The sequence below is a fragment of the Mycteria americana genome, chromosome 8 (genome assembly GCF_035582795.1).
Source record: "Mycteria americana isolate JAX WOST 10 ecotype Jacksonville Zoo and Gardens chromosome 8, USCA_MyAme_1.0, whole genome shotgun sequence".
Lineage (NCBI taxonomy): Eukaryota > Metazoa > Chordata > Aves > Ciconiiformes > Ciconiidae > Mycteria > Mycteria americana.
The window spans coordinates 4,207,970-4,229,541 of NC_134372.1; the positions used below are offsets into that span (position 1 = coordinate 4,207,970).

Sequence of the window (21,572 nt, forward strand, 5' to 3'; positions counted from 1 at the left end):
TGTTACCGTGATCTCCGGGACCTTGAGAGTTGTAGAGGCTGCTTTCAGGGTTTGGCTAATTATCTATTACACGTATCCTGTATATTGGATTTCCCATAATCTCGGTGTTGTAGAGCCCGTAGTATCACTAGCAAATCGCAGTCAACTTTGCCCTCATTAACTGGTCCTGTATTAGCAGCCTCAGCTCTGTCATTAGCACACCCAGGTTTTGAGATAGTGGCAGCTAAGGTCAAGTCCTTGGGCAGAGCAGACGGGGCTCCTGGGCAAAGCCGAGTGCTCGGTCCCGCTCGGGTGCCTTGCAGAGCATCCGCCCTTCCTAACGCTGGGCAGCTGCTGTTACTGCAGCAAGAAAGCAGCTTGTACCGCACCGGGCATCCTTTTGACTCCACCGTGCTTTCACTGTATCTCCTGCTGCATTTCCCTCGCCGTCTTCACAGCTGGGTGGCCATCAGAGGTGTCTCTGGGCTCCAGAGAAGGGTTGTCTCTATTTCCACTTCCCCCTTGTACCTATTTCGTAAGTCTCTAGAAAGGCAGCGGGCAGAGATTTGGCTTCTCCAGCTCAGTTGGGTTAAATTTGGCTGGCTTTATTATTTCTTCAAAGTATCAGGTTACAAATGCAATGTCTTAAATGGCTTTCAGATGTGGAGCTCCCGTGCTGATGGGTAACTGGAAGGTTGAGATGAGAGGGGTGCCGTCGGGGCAGGGATGCCCCTGCCCCAGGCCAGAGGGGAGCTGGCTGTCCCCTGCGGCTGCACGCGGCTTGTCACCTTGGGGCTGGCACGTGCCAAGCCCGCGTGCGTCAGCTTCGGCAGCCGCGCTGCCTTGGGAGCCTGTTGGATTTAGGAGGGGAGCTCGAGCATCATCACAGCCATATACCCCTGGTAGCCCCGCTCCTTGCAGGCGCGTTGGGTGGGCTGGCATCGCAGCATCCCGGCGAGCCCGCCCTGAACCCAGTGTTGGGACACAGCCGGTGCTTTGCCGCTCACCCTCTGTGCAGTTTTGAGCAAGCTGCGTTTTTCTTCCTCCAGGTCCTTGTCATTCATCGTGGTTTTCAGGGATAGTCTTTAGGAAGTATTTGTACAGCACCGAGCTTGATGGGACCACAGTCTCTGTGGAAGCCCCTGAGCCCTCCTGCCGTAACCAACTATAGATGGTAATAACGAGCCCAGGGGATTTCAGCAGTGGTAATGCAAAGAGCCTCACCGTCCGTCAGCTGATTCTCCAGCCCATTTCTGTTGCTGTTGCTGTGCTGTAATTACTGGCTGAGCCTTAAATATGCTGGGGAGAGAGTAGCTTTGAAAACCAGCGTTTGGCGTGTGAAATCCACTGCGGATAGGGCTTCAGCCTGAAGGATTCTGGTATCTTGCCCCATCCCCCAGCCCTCCCCACTTCTGGAGCAGTGCGAGGGCTAGTGCATTTTTTCCAGGGACTTGAAAGAGCAAACATGTGGCATGGATTAATAACTCATCCCCGGCACGGCGGGGAGCCGGGGGTCTGGCAGGTAGGGAGCGGGACGGGTGCTGGCTGCAGGACCACGGTCGCATCCCCCCACGCCGGCCGTGCCTGGTGCTGCCCGGGGGGCTGGACTGCGGAGGCTGCGGGGCATCAGGGCTGCGCAGGCAACGGGCTTCTCTGGGGGATGCGTTTTCCTGCCCGTGGAAGTGATGGGCTTTGGGTGGTCGTAGAGGAAAGCTGTCGCAGCAAATCCGTCCCTGCTCACGTCCTGGGCTGTGCCGGAGCGGGGGCTCCGCTCCCTCTGCTTCCCATATGGGAGAAGCCACGCAGCCGGGCGCGGCGGGGATGGGACGTGGAGCTTGTGCCCTTCGCCACCCAACGCAGAAGATTGCCGCCTGCCTAGGTTGGTGTGAAGGCAGGCCATAAATAGTGCTTTCTCCCGGAAGCCCTCGACATTAATGACATACTGAGATTTCCAAACCAGCGTCGCTAATCTCTGAGATCATTAACGTGACTTAACTGGAGAATTGCAGCCTCTCCTCCTATTCAGAGAAGTCGGGAGTTATCTCCCAGTCAAGAGATATGCAGAAGTTTAAATTCCTCCTGGGTGTTTGGCTGAGCTGTTGTCACTGGGCAGTCCAGGGGCACAATGTGTCATTCCCAAAATATTTAATGACAAAGAAGGAGCCTGATCTCTGACTGGCTCTTGAGGAGCCGCGGGGAGGAGAGCTGGAAAACACCTATGAGATCATCCATCTCGCTTTGCCGTTAGCGCAGCGTTGATCCACGTAGCACATAGCACATGCCTTTTCCAGTCCTTTTTAGGTCACCCCAGGGATGGAATTTTATCACCGAGATCAGATAAACCTCCAGATAGCTCCAGCTCTCTGCTCTCTGCCGGCTCCTCTCCCAGTTAGGTGGAATTGCTCCGAAAAGCAAAAGTTTTTCACGTAGAACAGCTTCAAATAGTTTTAAACCCACCAGTAAGATGCCTCAGTGGCTGTTACTGTACTCAGTAGAAATGTCCTGTTTAAAGAACTTCTGTGCGCGAGAGATTGAATCAATATTTAAGCATGCTTAAATGTTTTATTTGTTGCTGCTGCAATATGAGATAGTAAAAAAAGTGGGTCTGAAGGAGTCTGAATGAAACCCTGAACCAAATTTATGTGTACGCCACTCCAGGCAGCACAGGCCTTTCCTTTTTAGAGGAAAATCTTTATTTTTATATTAACATTTTATGCTGTATTTTGTGATCTCCACTAAATCCGAGGCTATTGTAAGAGCAGGGCTAGAGAGACTTCAAAGACCAATGCTGAAAGATTCCTTTGGAGTGATCGGCACTTCATAAACACACAGAAAATCCTCAAGAAATTGCTAAAAACGTCGCCGGAATCAATTTTGCTGAAGGCAGAGTCGAAGTTTCTAAGTATTCCCTTGACTTAATCCATATGGTGTATGCTGCTCACATATGCCCACCACAGCTTCTATCTTGGGAGCTGGAGATGTTCCTGGTATTTTATGGCAGGAACATGCAAAGGTCACATTTATTGCTTTTGAAGCTCCGGGGGGAATTCATCACTGCATACTTGAGATATGTCTGTGTACTAATGAGATGATACCTCCCTCGGCGGAGGTGAGATTGGTCAAGTAGACGTGGAATAAAGCGAAGTCGGTGGAGTAACCCCGGGGAAGATGTGCTCAATGGAGCAGAGGCTGCCATTAAATGTACGCTATGGAGAGCGGCTGCTTGCCTGTCTGGCAGCGCTGGGAGTCCTTGTCCAAGGCTACCCCCATCCCACCACGCCCTTTTGGGATTTGGGGAGCCCCCTTTCCCCCCCGAGGCAGCACGTTGGCACTCCCCGGGCAGAGCTTGTCCCCGTGCGGCTGCCACCCACCCACGGGTGCCCATCACCATCACCAGGCTCCATCCGCTGTGCAGGGCCACCCCAAAAGCTGTCATTTGAAGCTCTTCCATTATTTTAAGGACCTTGGGCGCGATTCCCCGCCGTGCTGTGGTGGCAGAGGCACAGCCCCGTTCCCCGCCGGTGCAGCCGGCCGGGGACCGCTGCACCCCGATGCGGGGGATCCAGGGGCTGCCGTCCCCCCGCAGGGATGCTCCCCAGCCCCGGCTGGTGGGAGGATGTGCAGAGGTCTGTCCTCTTTGTAGTGGCATCTGTTTCTTTTAACCACCAGCCCGGCTTCCCCCTTTTAAGTGTCTTCCCCCCAGCCCACAGCGACGGCCCTTTTCCACCACCTTCCCCCCCCGTGCCCCCGCGTCCAGGCTCACCCTGCTTGCCGCTCATCGCTTGAGAAAGCTTAGCCCATTAATAATTCAGGGTCTGTTTGTTTGGATTTTTTTTTTTTTTCTTCTTGTTTTGAAGAAATCCTGCCAGTTTGGAGCTGTTTTATAACATGTCTGTGCTGCAGCCCACAACAAACATCCGCGCGTAGCCTGAAATCTTTGTTCTCCGCCGAGATCATAAGCTCGTTGCACAAGTAATCATTTCTGCAGCGGACCCGTTTGGTGCCTGGATAGATGAACCAGCAAATCCTGGTATAATACAAGCAAGAGATGTATTTAATAGAGGTACCGATGTACAGTGTAGAAGTATCTTGGGAGCAGATTTAGGGCTGGAAGCTGTTCTCAATTACATCGGCGTTGATCTGGATTAACACCGTTGTATCAATGGGAGGAGGATGCGCCTGAGCTGCCCGTAGGCCTGCCCGCATGGCACGGGGTGGCTGAAGGGAACGGGAGGAGGAAGAGGAATAATAGTTCAAGCTCAAATAATAATCCAGGCTAATTTTGTGTGAAAACAGCCTTGGCCTTTAAGCTTATCTTTAAGCAAGGAAATCCAGAAATATTTTCAGGTGGCAGTTCCTGAAGTTGTGGGCAGAGGTGCAAACACCGTGAGCCTCTGGAAGGGAAAGCTGAGCTTATTTAGCTCCTTACAGAAACAGATACTGCAGGAAAGCCGTGTTAATGTATAGGTTAGCGGGGCTGGCAATCAGCGGGAGAAGCTTTAGACGTTTTGCCTCCGCGCTTTTCGGCACAATCGTTTCTATGTCAAGCCGTTGTTTTGCTATTTCCATAAATTCCTCGCAGTAATTGCAGTAGTTTCCAGCGATATTCGGAGTTCTGCTGCTGGATGGAGCGAGGAGGCTTTCATCAGAAGTGCTCCAGGACGGCTCTGTCAGTGCCAAGCGTTGCCGGAGAGAGACAGCGGCTTATAAAGTGGCTTCTAAAACATTTTGTCATCATCTTAAATTTGAGCAATAATTGATGTCGGTGGGTGGCAGAAAGGGTGATAATTGGTTCCTGTAAATCTTCTAAGTGCATTAGCAGGCTGGGTTTGTAACAAAATATCTAGAAGTTTCACTGCGGATGCTCAGCTCGCGCAGGTTGCGTGCTGCTGTTTGGTTTGTTGGTCACACTTTACATTAAGGTTCTGTTTATGAATAACATTGATAAAAGATTAACGTACAATGGCCGCATCTCCCAGGCCGCGCGTGCCTGCCGGTGACGGGTTAGAGTGGCTGGGGGAGTCCCCGATAGTCTGGTGTGGTGGGTGGGTGGTTGTCCGTCGTCCCCTGACCTTTGCAAAGGATGCTTGGGACGGGACCCGGGATGCCCAGGGGAGCACCCAGCCCGGGGCAGGGGTGCCTGGTGTCCCCACGGGTGCCTCGAGTGCGTGGGTGCTCAGCTCCCAGCCTTATTCAGAGGCAAATCGCGCTTCTCCCAAAGCGTCCTTCCCCACAGCGGTGCCTAAACTCAGCTACAGCACCTAGGCAGTGCTTTTTATCTTCGGGTTGCTTTCATTCTCCCAGCCTCCCGGGGGGAAGGATCCTCTGCACAGCTTGGCAGAGGCAGAGGCCCGAGCGGGCGGGTTTGAAGGGACTCGCCCAGGGCGAGCTGGAGAGATGGTCTTTGAGCTGGAAGGAGATCTCAGGAGCCCGTGGTCCCCGTGCCGGGCGCCAGCACCCCGTCCCATCAGGGAGCTGGCACCCTTCCACTCTCAGTTGTTCAAAGATATTAAGAGATAAGCCTACATCATCTCACAAGTGCTTTTCTTTTTTTTTTTTTTTTTTTTTTTAATTAAAAAAACCCCAATAATTTTGCTTGTTTATATATATTTTTACTGAAAAGTAGACTTCAAGGTTTATAGCTTGTGAATCAGCTAATGGCACAGCCTGCACCCCTGATGACTGCCTGTTCGTGAGCTGTTGCGTCTCCAGGTATCTTCCACAGGGTAAAAGAATTTATTGTTTCAGTAAATTGATTTTAGTGGAGTGCAGTTTAGTCAGAAATAGGGCTCCGTTTTGTGAAAGGTGGCTCTCCAGCTATTTTTTTCTCCCTGCGCAGTGAGTCGGCTCACACCACGATAAGGAGTAGCTGAGAATTCATTTAGCAGAAGAATATTGCTCCTTCATGCCACATAAATTACGATATTACAGAAATAATTATAACGGAGAGCGGCGTTGTGTAAAGGAATGTGCTTGGTGGTTCTCCCAGACCCGGCTGCTGCGGCTTCGTTGCCAGCCCAGCGATGCCAGCTCTTTTGGGATAAAATACTTAAATTCTGTGTTTCCGCTGCGGTATGGGCTGTTGCTCTGAAGTTTGGGGGAGCTGAGGGGCGTGGGGTCGGGGCGGGCACCTCGGGAGCCCCCCGGGGATAACAGGGATGCTGGGTGGCTGCGGAGCTGCCGGCATCGTGGCAGACCCTGACGGCAGAGATACAGGGAAAAGTTCTTTGCTGGGAGCAAAGTTCAAACGAAAGGCCGGGTTCCTACACGTTTTCCCTTCCTGAATCAGATCTGGAGACCTCCTGCAGTGCATCATCATCTGGCACCTCTTCTCCTCCTCCATTTGCGAAGCGAAGTCCCCCTTCTCCTCCGGGGAATGCCTCCTTTGGCTGGGTACGTGCTGCCCGCCAGCATCCTGCTCTGGGCCGAGAGGATAAATAGCTTTTCTCCGACTGGGATGCAGTGGGAGGCAGCAGTCCCTGGGTGACGGTCCTTCCCACCCCGGGGTGATGTCGGGGGTGTCCCGGGGGGCTGGGTGGCCACATCAAAACCCATCATCGTTAACACGGTCAGCGTTAATGAGGAGAGGCTACGGGTGGCCTCCTGGAAGGGGTGATGGGACATGGAGCCTTTTACTCCCGTGTCGGTGTTTTGAACCAGATCACCGGTGATTATATTGGTGTGAAATTGAATTCTCACTTCTGCCTATGTCCCTCCGGACAGAAACTATGGAGAAGTTTGCAGCTACGCTGCCCTTCTCTGTGGAGGCTCCGAAAAGCTTCCTTTTCTCCCCCACCTTTCGTACAAGACCTTGGCAAACCTTAACCAGGTAAAAATACCTTTCTCTTGGTCAGCAGGTAGAGTCCACGGTCCTGGTGATGGTCTCAAACGTGACTTACCCCCTGGATGTCGCTGGATCTATTCATTGCAGCCAAGATCAGTATCTGGGTCTTTGCTTTTCCTTCCCTGGGGACAATAACAGTGTCACTTGTGCGTGTACACAGGGAGCGTTTTGGTGGAGTATTTTTTTGTTTTTGCTATTTAGCTGGCCACGATCAATACAGATAGTGTTTTCGCAGCCAAAAAGATGACAATTTTATGAATGGAGTTTAATAGCACAAACTTTATATGATGCAGAAGGAGATAAATGGAGCACAAATGGAAAACGCACTTCACCCCCAGGCCCCATTGTTTAGTGTTTCATAAGCGATTAATCGCTTCATCCCCATCAAGTGCAATTGTCAATTCAATAAGCTCCGAGGTATTCTGAATGGCGCTTGGCAAACGAATTCCTAATGTAATTACATCTAAATGGAGTGTGAGAGCGTCTGCGTGTGCATGCAGGAGGGAGGGAGAGATCTATATTTTTCAATGTAACGGTGTAACAACTCCATTGCACGTCGGCTGATAAGGAAACCCCGCTGGGGTGCTGGTCTTGCTCCGGCGCAAGAGTTTTGGGATCGGCGGGGACTTTCTCCCCAGGGTTAAGCTGGCGACACCGGGGCATCGCTGTAGATGGAAAATGCAGGAGGTGGGGTGGGAGCCGGTTCTTTCCACTCAAAACGGGAACGGTGGCGATGCCAGCGTGGTTCCGGCGATGCCAGCGCGGTCCTGACCCTGCGGGCAGGTCACGGTGGTGATTCCTGTGGAAACCCCCCTCCCTTTCCTTCCTCGCGCTGCCTGCAGCTGCCGGCTCTCTGCCTGGCCTCTCCCCTGAGCACAGGGCGGCTCTAGAAAGCGCGTGGGGAAAAGCACCGGGAACGCTTCAACGATCATTTTCCATTCCAGAAGAGAAGAGAGAGAGCAGAACCTGAAATGCTGGGAGAAAGGGAGTAACTCCGGGCTGACGCCTGCGCCCGGGATCGTAGTCACGGACGTGGACTTGAAACGCTGACCGAGAGCTTATTTAATGCCTGCATGGAGTCATGGCTTGCAGCTCTCCATCAAGCAAGTGCAACACAGGCGGTGTGTTTATAAAGGGACACCATTAAGGCAAAAATAATGCTCTGGCTTTGTCTGTAACCCGCTCCCTGCCCTGTTGCATCCGACCGGCACGATGCCAAGAGCAAGCCGGCGGCTCCGTCCTGGCTCCGGTGCGTGGGGCTGGCTGTGCCGTCGTGCCAGCGCAGGATGCTTCACATCGCTGAGCCCCGGCGGCCCCCGGGCAGCCCGTGCCAGCCCGGGGCTCCGCAGACATCCCGCGCTCGTTGCCGGGGCTGCTCGGTAATAAAACAGGTATTGTCAGGTTCCTCGGCGTGTTGCGGCACAGCAGCCCCAGCGCTTGAAAGGGCTGTGATAGGGAACAGTGTTGTCTGTCTGAGATGGTATCTCAGAATCGACACAGACATGTAAAATGCCAGGCTAGATGTTTGCAGAGACTTGTCAAGCCAAGGGAAACCGTGCCAATGCGAAACATTGGGGAAGAGCTTAAAAAGGCAGACAATGGTGTGTTTGCTTGCCGAGCTCGCCTACGGGTTGCTTTCCCCCTTGACAGAGTTTTTTCAGCCGGTCCGTGGCTGTCGGGGGAAGGTGCAGCCTCTGCCAGCATCGTCCAGCCGGAGGGGCTGGGAGCGCTGCCCGGGACCCCCGTGCCCCATCCCTCCCCAGCCCCGGGGCCTCTCGGGGCCCCCGAGCTCATCCGGGACAGGGGCGTCACACTGTGGCTCAGCAGATGCCCAGGATGGCAAATTTCTCACTGAGCGTTTAATTAATAACTGCTTCATATTAGTACTTCCTCAAGCCTTTTTTTCCCCTTCTCTGCTCATAAGTGAGGTATTTTCTCCTGTTGCCTTGCCACAAGAAAGGTGGATGGCAGCACGGGTCAGGCTCCTCCGCTGTCTGGTGCATTCTAGAGCATCCTGGCCGATATCACAGCTAATATATTTAAATGAAATGCAAAGATTAAGTGCTTTTTATTGCACCTTGCTGGTATCTCCGTCCCCATCTCTGTGCCTTCTCCGGTGATGAAATAGCGCTCACGGGGAGATGGGATGCAGTAGGGGCTTAACTCTGCCTCTTACCCCTCGCAGAGAACCTCGTTCCTGCTGCTGAGAGATTTTTTTCCTTCTTTTTTCCCTTACCTGGAGCGACCTCACGTTGCGTTTGTGGCTCCGGGATCTTTGTGTGCGGGTGAGAGGCAGCACCTTTGGGAGCAGCGCTCAGCGTGGCAGCGCTTCGGTGCTGCCGAGCTCCTGGCAGCGGCATCCCCCCCGTAGCGGGGGTCCGGTATCCCGCTGCTGGAGGTTGCTGCTCTGAAAAAGCCTCTCCTGGTTGTTGGCCTCATATTCCTGGGTGTCACTCTGGAGAAACCTCTGGTAAAGCACCTCTTGTCGCTTCTTTCCACTAAAGATCCTGGTACGGGGGGAATAAAACACGACACAGCAGATCGGAGCCCACCCCGGGTCTGACCTTCTAAACCCAACCAGGAAAAAAAACCCCCTCATTTGTCCTCAATTTCAGCCTTTGGCTTCGGTTTTACAGTTCCATTTAATTGGCCTTAAAAGGGTCGATTTTCAGTCTTGACAATTAAAGCATTGACTTTGTATTGCCAAAGCTTGTCTGAGCCCTCGCTGCAGAAAGCATCTTTGCAAAACTTGTCTCCTTGAACATTTAAACTGTCAGACCTAATTATCCGCATTGCTTCAGCTGAATGGGTTTCTTCCCTCTCAGCCAGCAGCAATATTTTGTTACTGTCTATGAAACATAAACTGCATCCTGAGTTAGAAGCAGCCGTTTTCTGAATCGCCGCTCTTACCATCGCCACGGATTTGCCTCTTGAGTTGCAGTTTAAAATGCTCAGCCCTTTGCAAAACGCTCCCTGAAGGCGGGTGGGCTCCTGTGCCGGAGCTGCATCAGTGTCCTCCTCTGCCTTCTGCCTTGCAGAAAAGCCCGAGCTGGACGAGATCACCCTGGAGCGAGTGCTGGAGGAGCTGGAGACCATGTGCTACGAGAACATGAACATCGCCATCGAAACGGAGGAGGGCTTGGGCATCGAGTACGACGAGGACGTGGTGTGCGACGTCTGCCGCTCGCCGGAGGGAGAGGACGGCAACGAGATGGTGTTCTGCGACAAGTGCAACGTCTGCGTGCACCAGGTGAGACCTCGCCGTGGGGGGAGAGCGGCCGTTTTGGCCATCTGCACGGCACACCCCTATACGCTCCTCTGGGTTCCTCCCATCCCCGCCGTCCCCCTTTCCCTGAGCTGCTGCAGACCCCTGCTAAGCTTTTCTGATGGATTCCCAGCTCCTCTCCAGCGGAGCGAGGATAGCAAGTGGAGCCTTGGGTAGCGGGCAGACAGCAAACTTGCTTTTCTTACGTTCTTAGCCCCAACCCTTCACAAGTGCCCACAGAAATACACCACCAGAGGTTGAAAACCGCTTCCTGCAAGCTTGCTTTGCCCCCTCCTCCTTATTCTCTGGTCTCTGTGATACTTTATTTTATGCCTCCTCTTCCATTATTCTTCTTTCTTTACCCCAGCTTTCTTTAGTCAACTGCAGCTGTGGGACCTTTAGCACCCAGGGGTGACCAGCAGCGTGCGCGGGACCGGCTGGTGGGCTGGGAGGGATGCGGGTCTGCAGCCCCGCGCTCGCCCTGCGCTCGCCGGAGGGGTGGGCTTGCCCGGACCTCCAGCCTCCTCCTCCTCCTCCTCCACATTATACTGGGTTAGTAGGACCTTCCAGCTCCCCTAGCACTGTCTCGCATCGCAGGGTTTCTGTCCGAGCTTCCCTGCTGTACAAGCGTAGGATTTCACTTTATTTTGCTGCCTGGAGGAAAATAATTTTATTTTTAGAATTGAATGCAAATGCTTCAAGCCCTTGCTTGGGGGGGGGGGGGTTTGTGGGCTCCTGCGCTTGGTGCTCAAGGCAGGGAGACCTTGACAAGGAGAAGGCAGCCTTGTGAGGGTCTCCTGGGTCCCACACGGGTCTGGGGAGGTTTTGCTGGTTGTGCTTTGAGGAGAAGCACTGTGCAGAGCTGGGACGGCAGCGGCAGCTCCAGGGCTTCACCCTCTGTGAGAAGGGTTTGGTTTTTTTTTTTCCTCTGAAGAGAGCCATTTGCTCATCTTTTGGGCAGCTTTTCCATCAGCGCTTCCCGGAGGTGGGAGAGCATTGGAGATATCTATAGTTGCGGGAGGTGGGTGTTTTGAATGGTTTCCATCAGTGAATCAGATTCCACAAAATACCAGGACGATTCAGGGTTGGGGTTGGGTTTTTTTTTTTTTGTGTTGGCGTTTTTTTTAACAAGCCCCAAGTGGCAATGTCAGGCTGTGAGCTGACTCGTGCCGGCAGGCAGGGGCTCGGGGGGGACAGGTCAGTGTGCGCAGGGCTGCCGCGGGGACGTATGGACCCCGGCTGTGCCCACCGCGGGCCGTGGCACCCCGTGGGCTCCACTTTCGGCAGCGGCCCCAGTGCTGGGAGCAGAGCGGTGCTGCAGAAGGGGAGGCGGCGGGCTGGATTTCAAGGCTGTTGAGAGAAAAGGGAGGTTTTCCGTTGTTTGCAGGGAGCAGAGTCCAGCCCTAAGCCCGATGCCAGCCTGCAAGCTGCCTGTGATTTAATCTCTGCCCCGATTTACACCCTAAGCCACGAAGTCCAGAGCCAGGGCGCAGGGTGTTACATGGCATCATGTTTTTAATCCAACCTGCCCGGTGCCTTTAGCAGCCCCACGTCCAAAAGCTGCTGGGGACGATGCTTTCCTGTGGGGAACCGGGTACCGCTGCTGCCTGCTCCGGTGGGCAGCGGCGGAGGGGAGCTGGGGTCCGAGGGACACGGCCGGAGCGATGCCTCATCCTCCTGCATCCCAGCGGGAAGGGGCAGAGGAAGGGTTGTGCTCAGACACGTGTTGCTGGGTTATGGTGCCGGAAGGGATCGTTGTAATCATCTCATCTGCATAACACAAGCCATGAGGCTTGCTATTAATTAATTCCTATGAAGCGTAGCTTTCAGAAAACACATGCAATCTTCATTTTAAAATTTTCAGCGAGGAGGAATCTCCCCCCCCCCCCCCCCCGCTGCTAAATCGTTGTGGTTCATCGCTCTCACGGTGGCAACATTGCCCTTCTCTTTAACACAGGAATGATCCATCTCCAGCTTCCAGCCACCGCGCCGTGGTCCTGTCATTACCAAATTCCCATCCCCTGGTGTGGGGCCACGGCCGAGCCCTCCCTCTGTTGCATGGACCACGCCAAGCTTTTCTGTGGCTCAGCATCCTCCCGGTGTTTCGGTGTCCCCTTCTCAGTGACGTTGAGCCTGTGACAGGCGCAGCAATAAAAATAGCTGCTCTGCTCCTACTCGGCATTGCTCTGGCTCCGTGTTCCTGGAGCACCTTCTGGCTGGTGCTGGACTGGGAGAGCGTGTTTAGCTGATAACCCACCTCGTTTCCAGAGCTGCTCCTTGTCCGGGACAGAGGCCCTGTAGTATTTGCTCCTAGGAGCAGAAATGCACCTTCAGCTGCTCTAAAACCTCTAGGAATAAATAACTGAGAGCCAAGACTCTGCTAGAGATGGACACCTGGTCATAATTCCTGTTTTCCTTTGGGTTTTGAGATCGGTCTGCCAGTTTATTCTCCCGGTAGTATGTACCAGGCTGATTTTTCTCTGGTACTAAATCAGATGTTTTATAAAACACTGTTACAGAAATGATTTATCTGTCAGATCTGGAAGCGCTGTGAAACACACAGTTAAGTCTCTGTGAACCGTGTAGACTCGCAGCAATAATATTACCTCCCTTAATTCCTTATTATCCCAATAATCTGTTCACGAAGTGGCTTTTTCCCCTTGGAAATCGCTATCAGAGTCGATTTGTGCTTTGGGGTAAGCTAAAGTCGTGTTATAAAGTCCGTTCTTGGCCAGTAAAGACTGAGGATACGCTTTTCCCACGCTCACACATCTCCCCATGCCCCCTCTGCCCCTGTCCCCACCTGCAGCACTGTCACTCGTGACGGTGACCTGCAGCACCAGGATGAAAACCTGTTCTTTTTTGGGGTAAACTTCAAAAAGCGGAGTTGACAAATGCCTGGGCTCAATTTATAGCCAACAGCACCGGGGGTCCTTATCGGCGCTGCCCGCTTGCCTTCTGGAGGGACGTCAGAGCAGCCAGATCTAGAATTAATTACATCGCCTCGCTTAAAATAGTGACACAGCCCCGCGTTGGAGCCCTAGGCAGTTGTCTGCCACTCTCTGAAAACCCTTGAAGTGCGAGTTATCGGGACCTGCCGGTTAAAAACTGTCTAGTTTTAGCAGTAGCTGTTTAATACAGTCGTAAGTTATGGCCGAAGTGGAAAGTATTTTATCATCATCATTATGTGATACGGCTTATCATTTGGCTCTTCCCCAAGTACGGAAGAGAAATATTTATGAAGCGCTTTGGCTTTGCTGCATCCTGCGCTATCGCAGCAGGTTGGGGAGCTCCTGGGGTGACCCGAGCCCTTTAGTTCTCACTCTCTTGGCCGTACACTTGTCCTTGCCTCCTTTAGATTTATCGTCCTTTAGATTTACAGTCCTTTATGGTTCCTCCCTTCTCATTTATATTCATGACTATCGGTTTCCCCTTTTTACCTTTCCGTAGTTATTTTCACTTCCCCTTCAGGCTGTGTTGGGTGTGTAACCAGTGTGGCCATCTTTCTCAATCATGGGGTTGTGGCTTTTCAGCCCTCAGCTACCTCAGAGGTTTTCTCCGCACGGCATTTCTTACTTCTCCGAGTCATCGTGGGTCTGATAGCTGTTCAGAAACGGGCAGGAGGTGAGCGGGCAGATGTCCACACCGCAGAGCTGCCGGTGCTGGGGGCTCTGATGGAGCAGCCTGGTTGCTTTCCCCCCCCGACCCAGAGCCGGGCGGATGCTTGGCATGATACACAGCATATTTTGTATACTTAGCTTTTAATTAAAACCCGGGACATACTGATCTGGCATGAGTATCCACATGAAAATAGGGAAGGTAGCAAGGAAGGAAGAACTTAACCTCGCTGTCTGTGATTGCGGAGCTGCTTCACGTCTGCTGTTTATTATTGCGAGGTGTAGATGCGGTGGCGATAAGCCAGCAGTAGTGAAGAAGGTAGGAGTGAAGGAGGAGGCCCTGGATCCTTCCCGGGATGCTGGGACTAACCCACCTCCCTCGCGTCTGCGCAGGCGTGCTACGGCATCCTGAAGGTGCCCATCGGGAGCTGGCTGTGCCGGACCTGCGCCCTCGGCGTTCAGCCAAAGTGTCTGCTGTGCCCGAAGAGAGGGGGAGCGCTGAAGCCCACCCGGAGCGGGACGAAATGGGTCCACGTTAGCTGTGCCTTATGGATACCTGAAGTAAGATGTTTTTCTAACCTCCTCTTGACACGCGGGTGGGCGCGGACCTGGTTTCCAGGTCTGAGCCCAGGATGTTTATTAATGGTGTAGGTAGCAAGTCCAGTTTGGGTCATCAAGCCGTGCCGAGGTCAGAGCCGCGATGCCGGTCAGTCATCGGGCCGTGTGTTTAATTAGCAGCCACGCGGCACCCCGTTAAGGGAGGACGGAGGTGGGGTGCAAGGGCGCAGAGGTGGGGGGCATTCACAGGACCTGCCTGGGCAGGGTAAGGCTACGTTCATGTGCCCATTTGAGATACACAGCAACATCCAGATGAGAATTAGTTCAGAGGAAACACCAACATAAATTTTTCCTTCCATTTCATCCAGATTTGTTGCTGGTTTTTGGAGATTGTTGGGTTTTTTTTCCAAATTACTAGTGACCCTGAAAAGTAACATAAGAAATCCACCCGTCATTCAGACTGCCACAGACATCCCCCTGTAGGAGATTTGGGATGGTAACCGGTATTTACAACTTGTCTTCTGTTTCGTGACCAGGTTAGCATTGGATGTCCTGAAAAAATGGAACCCATTACAAAGATCTCACATATCCCAGCAAGCAGATGGGCTTTGTCCTGCAGCCTCTGCAAGGAGTGCACTGGGACGTGTATTCAGGTACGTAACTAGGCACCGAAAAACTCAGCCCTCCGGGGTTGTGCCTGTAATAGCCACCGGAGATTCTCGAGCTGTTGGTGGACGCGATCTGGCCGAGTCTTATTCCTGCTCTGAGTAAGCCTAACAACAGGGAGCACGAGTGCCCATCAGACATCATCAGATCTTTGCAATCATTTAATGTATTGAGTGCTAGGAACGTAGATTAACTTTCTTTGCAGAACACAGTGATGTTGCTGTCGTGACACTCATTACTGGGACTGCAAATGACCTTGGTTTGAAATCAGGAACCTCCAGCAGAAAGGCTTGGCGTAGCTGCCAGAAAAGTGAGAGACACATGAGATACATAGCCCAAGTATTTCACAAACCAGCGAGGGTTGGCTGGGAAGCCTTTCTGTTGGGGGGATATCGGGAAACCCCAGGATTAGGTAGGTCTCGCTAGCGTGCTGGCTTGGAAAATAGAGTATTTACTGCATATTGCAGTCCCACATATTCTCCACACCTAAGCAAACCGCTCCAGACATCTGATTGCCTGCTCTCCCCGCAGCAGCAGCGTACTAAAGAGGGGGCTTCAGACCGAGAGCAGGACGCTCTGGGCTTTCCTATTACAAAAGCGGGACGGAGCTTCCCGGGCTGTGATCTCTCTTCTTGGGGAGCAAAGAGCAGAAGCTCCCATCCAAAATGCAGCACATTTGGTGTGAGAGCGTTTGGGGAGCCTTGCTGCACCAGATGGTTCCCCCTGCTTACCCCTGCTCTGCCAGTGTAACGTCCCGGTGGTCCCTGGGGACGGGCTGGGGATCTGCTGCTCTGCAGCGCCGGTGCCTGTTGCTTTCCTTGGCAGACCAGGTATGGAAGCAGTCTTGGTGTGCAGGGGGGATATAGAATAGCCGTTAAGCTTTGAAAAATTGGGAGAAAGTTTGGGATGTGTACCAATCCTGACCGATCAGCTCCTGCACGGCAGCGGGAGCTGCGCCTCGGAGGCAGCAGTGACCATTGGGGACCAGAAGTAGCTGGCTGGTTGCAGAAGGGCGATAGGAATTGGAGATCTGCAGGCTCCGCTGCATTTGTGCCACTGCCTTGGGTTTAATACTTTAAAGGGAGCTATTTAAAAGCAATCCCCTTAGCCTGAAATGAAATCTCACACTACTTCTTTAAATCTCTAGCGTTGACTCACTTCTTTTTTGATGGCTCTGGGTGGATCTGCTTATTCACCCTGCCAGATGGAGATACTCTGTCATAACGGCAACTGCTTTCAAAGAACGGAAGGGCAGGGAAGGAGGCAAACAGGCTTGGCAGCATCAAAAAGAATTCAGCTTCTCTGAGGCTTCATCCTCTTAGTGCCGGCATGGCACGGGAGCTGTGAGATCCCTGGGACTGAATGGATTTGCATTAAAGGTCACCTGAGATGGAACAGGAGCTTTATTGTCTCCTGTGCTGGCAGCTCCCGGTTTATAAGTCTTCACAAGATTGTCACCGGAGCATTTGCCGAGGCCACCCTAGCACGCTCAGGATGGTTCTGCTTCAAGGAAAAGGGGGAGAAGGAAAAAAAAAAAAAAGCAGGCCTTTATTTAAGGATTTATGGGGTAAATCAGCAAGTTCACCCGTGGATAAATAAACACGCTCCATACTCATCAGCAGTACAGAGCTCTGTTTTGAAAGCTGATGTTTATGGAGCATATTTTTGATTAGTGCCTGTTTATACAGGTGTAGTCTAACTACCTTTGTCAGCGTTTTGGGTTTATGACCCAGCTCTAAAAGGAGAAGGTTGTTTTCTGTTAAAGCACTGAGCTTTTCTTCTTGGCAGCGGGAATCAGGTGCTCCAGGTGGGGCAGGTCTGGGGAAGGAAGGGCATTGCTTCCAAGGAGGGGGTTTTCCGAGTGGCGGGTTGGAACCGGGCTTTGCCGAAAAGGGACGCAAAATCCGGGCGGCAAGCTGGAGGAGTGGAAGACTGTCATCCCCGAGGGGCACGGGGATGCTCGGAGGCAGCACCGCAGCTTAAGAAAACACCCACCTTGTCCAGATCTATGGAGACCAATGTGAGATATTTTTGCATAGGCACCTCTGTGCGTCGGGGTATTTTTCCCCATCCAAATTGGACCATCAAGAGGGAAACGAACCCGGGGAAGCCTGAGGAAGGGCTCCCCACTGCTCTCCATGCCTCTGACCTTGCTGCTTGCATGTAATTACTTGCCTTTCTGGTGCAGAGCTGTGAACCCAGTGTAACTCGGTGTGGCCGTAGTCGAGCCAGCGCTCCCGGACGCCGGGCAGGGATGCAGCCCTGGAGGCACGCTTCCCCCATCTCCTGTTAAGGGGAAATCATGACTTCATGGTGGTTCTTGTGGTCAGACATCAGGAGATGCCAAAGAGACCTCAGTATCCAGCAGGAATTTTCTCGTTTGCATTGGTGAGACGGAAAACAGAGTGCTAGGAGCCGGGCTCTGGCACAGCCCGAGTCCCAGCCGCGCTTGCTTGGGACCCAGCTCCCTCCTCACCAGCTCCCTCCTCACTTCTCAGAGCAACTGGAAGAGCTCACCAAGGCCTTTCAACGCAGCGCAGAATGCCAGGTCTCTGTTTGTTGCTGGCAGGCTTCTCCAAAGGGCACGATCTTCTACCGTCATCATCTTCCAGCTTTCTTTTTGTTGTTTTTTGGAGAAAAAGCCCTGGGAAGTGTCCTCCACCACTCGTTCATTATTGCTCCTCTGCCTGCCCGCTCCCCTTGAGCTGCTTGTGCCGCTGGTCCCCATCCACTGGGATAACCGGCGTGGTGGTTCCCGGAGCTGTCGTCCGATTGTGCCCGTAGCCCTGAAACCGTACGGCTTGGCATCAGGGGAAGGGCAGCGTGCACGCACCGCGCAGCCCCCGCGCCATCCTCTGCCTCAGCGCCGCATCCTCCGAGCGTGTCTGCGATGCTGAAATTGCCCGTTTCGGCTGAGAAGCGCTACCGGGATCCAGACCATCTGTGGTCACTAAAAATCACATGGTAGTTTTTGTAAGGATGCAGAAGTGTCGTGGCTGATGGCTTGGCCGGAGTTCAGCACCGGTAATTAATTTTTCCTTCCTGAGTTCCCCTCGCAGTGCTGTCGGAGGAGCCGCTTCCTTCCCCTCTGGCCCCAACCTGCAGCAGAGCACCTCTGTAAGCTGGCACACTTCTGTTTGAATTTCCTTGGCAAATCAAATCATCCCTCTATTTCTTCCCAGTAAGAGCGGTTTGAGGACTAATTAACAGCCCACGTTAATCTCTGGTGCAGTTTTCACCCTCTCTCTCGGAATTCTGTTTGGGGATGGATTTGCCTGGATAAGCAAAGTACGCTGAAATCCTTGAATGAAAGGTGCTGTAAGATAATGAAGCACGATCAATAACGAAGCAGACTTGGGGACTGCACCGGTCTTTTGAGCCCGGCTTATTCTGCGTGGCAGATCCCTCCTTCCTGCAAAGAGCAGCTTCGTTCCAGCGCCGTTCCAGGATGGATCAATATGTTTTTATTGTCAGTTTATGCAAGGTCCTTGGGTAACCGCGGCCGGCCAGGTACCTTTCTTTGTTGCCCTGTCAGCCGAACTGCCTAATTATTTTCTGTTTGCATTTTGGGCACGGTTTCTGACAAGTGCTGCTTGCCATCTGTCAGAGGAGAGATCCAGGACGGGTGTCATTCGATTTGCTTTATTCCTAAGGTGGAGCGATGGTCGTTCCTGTTAGCGGGTGCGCCGCGCACCCTTGTCCTGGCAGAAGCCACGGCCGTGGTACTGATGGCAATAATTCCTGCCGGTGACAGGAACAGGAGGGAGGGGACGTAGCTGCCTGGCTTTCCTTAGCTCGCATCGTTCGCCGACGGCGGCGAGTTCTCCGTGTCCGCTTTCTGTACCATAGCTATTTACGTGCGTGACGGCACAAAAGGATGCTGTAGTTTGAAGCACGCCCAGCTGTTATGCCAGAACAGCCAGGATGGAGTACGTCAGGAGTACATCAGGAGTACATCAGGAGTGCATCAGGAGTATATCAGGAGCACGTCAGGAGTACATCAGGAGTACATCAGGAGTATATCAGGAGTACATCAGGAGTACATCAGGAGTACATCAGGAGTATGGCAGGAGTACGTCAGTATATCAGGAGTACGTCAGGAGTACGTCAGGAGTATATCAGGAGTACGTCAGGAGTACGTCAGTATATCAGGAGTACGTCAGGAGTACGTGAGGAGTACGTCAGGAGTACGTCAGTATATCAGGAGTACGTCAGGAGTACGTCAGGAGTACGTCAGGAGTATGTGAGGAGTACGTCAGGAGTATATCAGGAGTATATCAGGAGTACATCAGGAGCACATCAGGAGTACGTCAGGAGTATATCAGGAGTACGTCAGGAGTACATCAGGAGTATATCAGGAGTACGTCAGGAGTACATCAGGAGTACGTCAGGAGTACATCAGGAGTACATCAGGAGTATATCAGGAGTACGTCAGGAGTACATCAGGAGTACGTCAGGAGTACATCAGGAGTACATCAGGAGTGCATCAGGAGTATATCAGGAGTACATCAGGAGTACATCAGGAGTACGTCAGGAGTACGTCAGTATATCAGGAGTACGTCAGGAGTACGTGAGGAGTACGTCAGGAGTATATCAGGAGTACGTCAGGAGTATGTCAGGAGTACGTCAGGAGTACATCAGGAGTATGGCAGGAGTACGTCAGGAGTACGTCAGGAGTACATCAGGAGTGCATCAGGAGTACATCAGGAGTACATCAGGAGTACGTCAGTATATCAGGAGTACGTCAGGAGTACGTGAGGAGTACGTCAGGAGTATATCAGGAGTACGTCAGGAGTACGTGAGGAGTACGTCAGGAGTATATCAGGAGTACGTCAGGAGTACATCAGGAGTATGTCAGGAGTACGTCAGGAGTACGTCAGTATATCAGGAGTACGTCAGGAGTACGTCAGGAGTATATCAGGAGTACGTCAGGAGTACGTCAGGAGTACATCAGGAGTACGTCAGGAGTACGTCAGGAGTACATCAGGAGTACATCAGGAGTATGTCAGGAGTACATCAGGAGCTCCGTGGCTCCCTGCAGTACCATTAGCATCTTGGCTACCAGAGAAGAAAGCTCAATCACGGGTACTTCCAGCTGGCAAAGGCCTCCAACCTGAAAGCGCATTGCATCTCCTTCTTGGATTAATGCTTGCCCCATGGCTGCAGGAGCGAGCGCCTGCACTTTACAAGCCAGTGCATGGTAGACTGACTGCACCGAATAAATCTGGACGCTGCGAGTCAGGCTGGGCTCCCTCTGTCCCTCCTTCGTTACCAAAAATAAATACTTGAGAACGGAGCCGGTGCTTCGGCTGCGTGGGCGGCTGCGACGGGGCTTGTCCCATGGGATGGGCAGGGCAGGCGCCCGCTGCCCGCCGCGGCGGTGGGTGCACCGGGCTGGTGCGGGGAGCACCGACAGGTCCCACGTGATGCCGGGCTCTGTGCAAGCGCCCGCAGCATAGCAGAGGGAGCTGATTTTTGCAAGCTGTCAGCTGTTTTCACAAGCAATTTCAGGCTGAAATTAGGAATAAATGGGCGTCTTTAAACAGGGTGAGCGGGGGGTAGGAGTTAATAATCTGCTTGCGTTTGGTGCCTGCAGGAGTCGGTGCCCAGCATCGCTGCCCGGAGCTGTGCTGGTCCAGCTCGGGGCTCGGCCGCGACGGGGCTGCATCCAGCTCTTCCCGCTGGTTTTGGAGGCTTTGGAGCGGGGCCTGGAGAGCCCTGGAAGTGGAGGACTTGGACACCGCTTGCCTACGCTTTTCTTGGCCCTGGCAGCCACGCAAGTCTCTCACTTCCATAAGCACCAGCAGATTCATAAACAAAGTCAAGGGAAAATCTCTAAAAGCAGCAATGTCAAAAGTTCACACGCTGGGTGACTGAGCAGGAATTCAGGGCTGATGGGGTGAAGATAAAAAGCCATAAAACTTCTGTTCCTCAACTACTACCAGAATTATTGATTGGGGGTTTTTTTGAGAATTAAAGTGCAGCAGAACCCCAGTAAAATTCCACAGCATCCCGAATGGTTTGTCATCAACGTCCAGGAAATTTCACATGCCTCCGCCTGGTCCTTCAGGCCACGACTGCATCTTCATCACCCGCAAGAACAATTCTTCCATAAATGCTGAAATATGGTGCCTACAGTAATAGCCCACTTAAAATGTCTCATTATTGCACTTTAACTGGTCATTAGCAGCTGGGATAGACTGATTTCTTATGGGTTATGGTTGAAATAATTACCTGACACTCTGAGCCATTAAAAAGCAGCTAATGAGTAGAGGGGGAGAAGGTGCTGACGTGGACACGGGCACTGTGCTGGCTGGGGGGTTCCCCTGTAGGAAACCAGGCTGAGGTTTGTGGGATCCAAAGTAATTTAAGTCTGAAGTAAGTTAGGGAAATCGTTAAAAAATTAATCTGATATAAGTTTGACAGCAGTCTAGCCGCTGTACCAGTTCTAAAAAGTCCATTTCATGATGTTTTGCTCTGTATATGCCGTGTTGCCTTTTTTTTTTTCTTTTTTAATGGAGCTAAGTAGAGACTGTGTAATTTCCAGGGGAGAAAGGCAACATGCTCCGGGAGCGTTGGCTGCTTCTGAGCTACCACCTTCACTCATAAACCTTGACATGGTCTGTATGCTTTCAGTAAAAAT

The 21,572-nt window shown here is 52.6% G+C and overlaps 1 protein-coding gene across 6 annotated transcripts in view; it reads left to right on the forward strand.

Moving 5' to 3' along the window:
* The window catches only part of JADE2 (jade family PHD finger 2), an 83,814-nt gene that overhangs the window by 45,692 nt on the left and 16,550 nt on the right, over nucleotides 1-21,572 (forward strand). For all 6 annotated transcript variants that reach the window (XM_075510786.1, XM_075510788.1, XM_075510789.1 and 3 more), the window contains 3 exons: nucleotides 9,862-10,073; nucleotides 14,099-14,266; nucleotides 14,800-14,916. In XM_075510786.1, coding sequence (XP_075366901.1) covers nucleotides 9,862-10,073; nucleotides 14,099-14,266; nucleotides 14,800-14,916 — 497 coding nt within the window. The remainder of the gene's footprint in view (nucleotides 1-9,861; nucleotides 10,074-14,098; nucleotides 14,267-14,799; nucleotides 14,917-21,572) is intronic.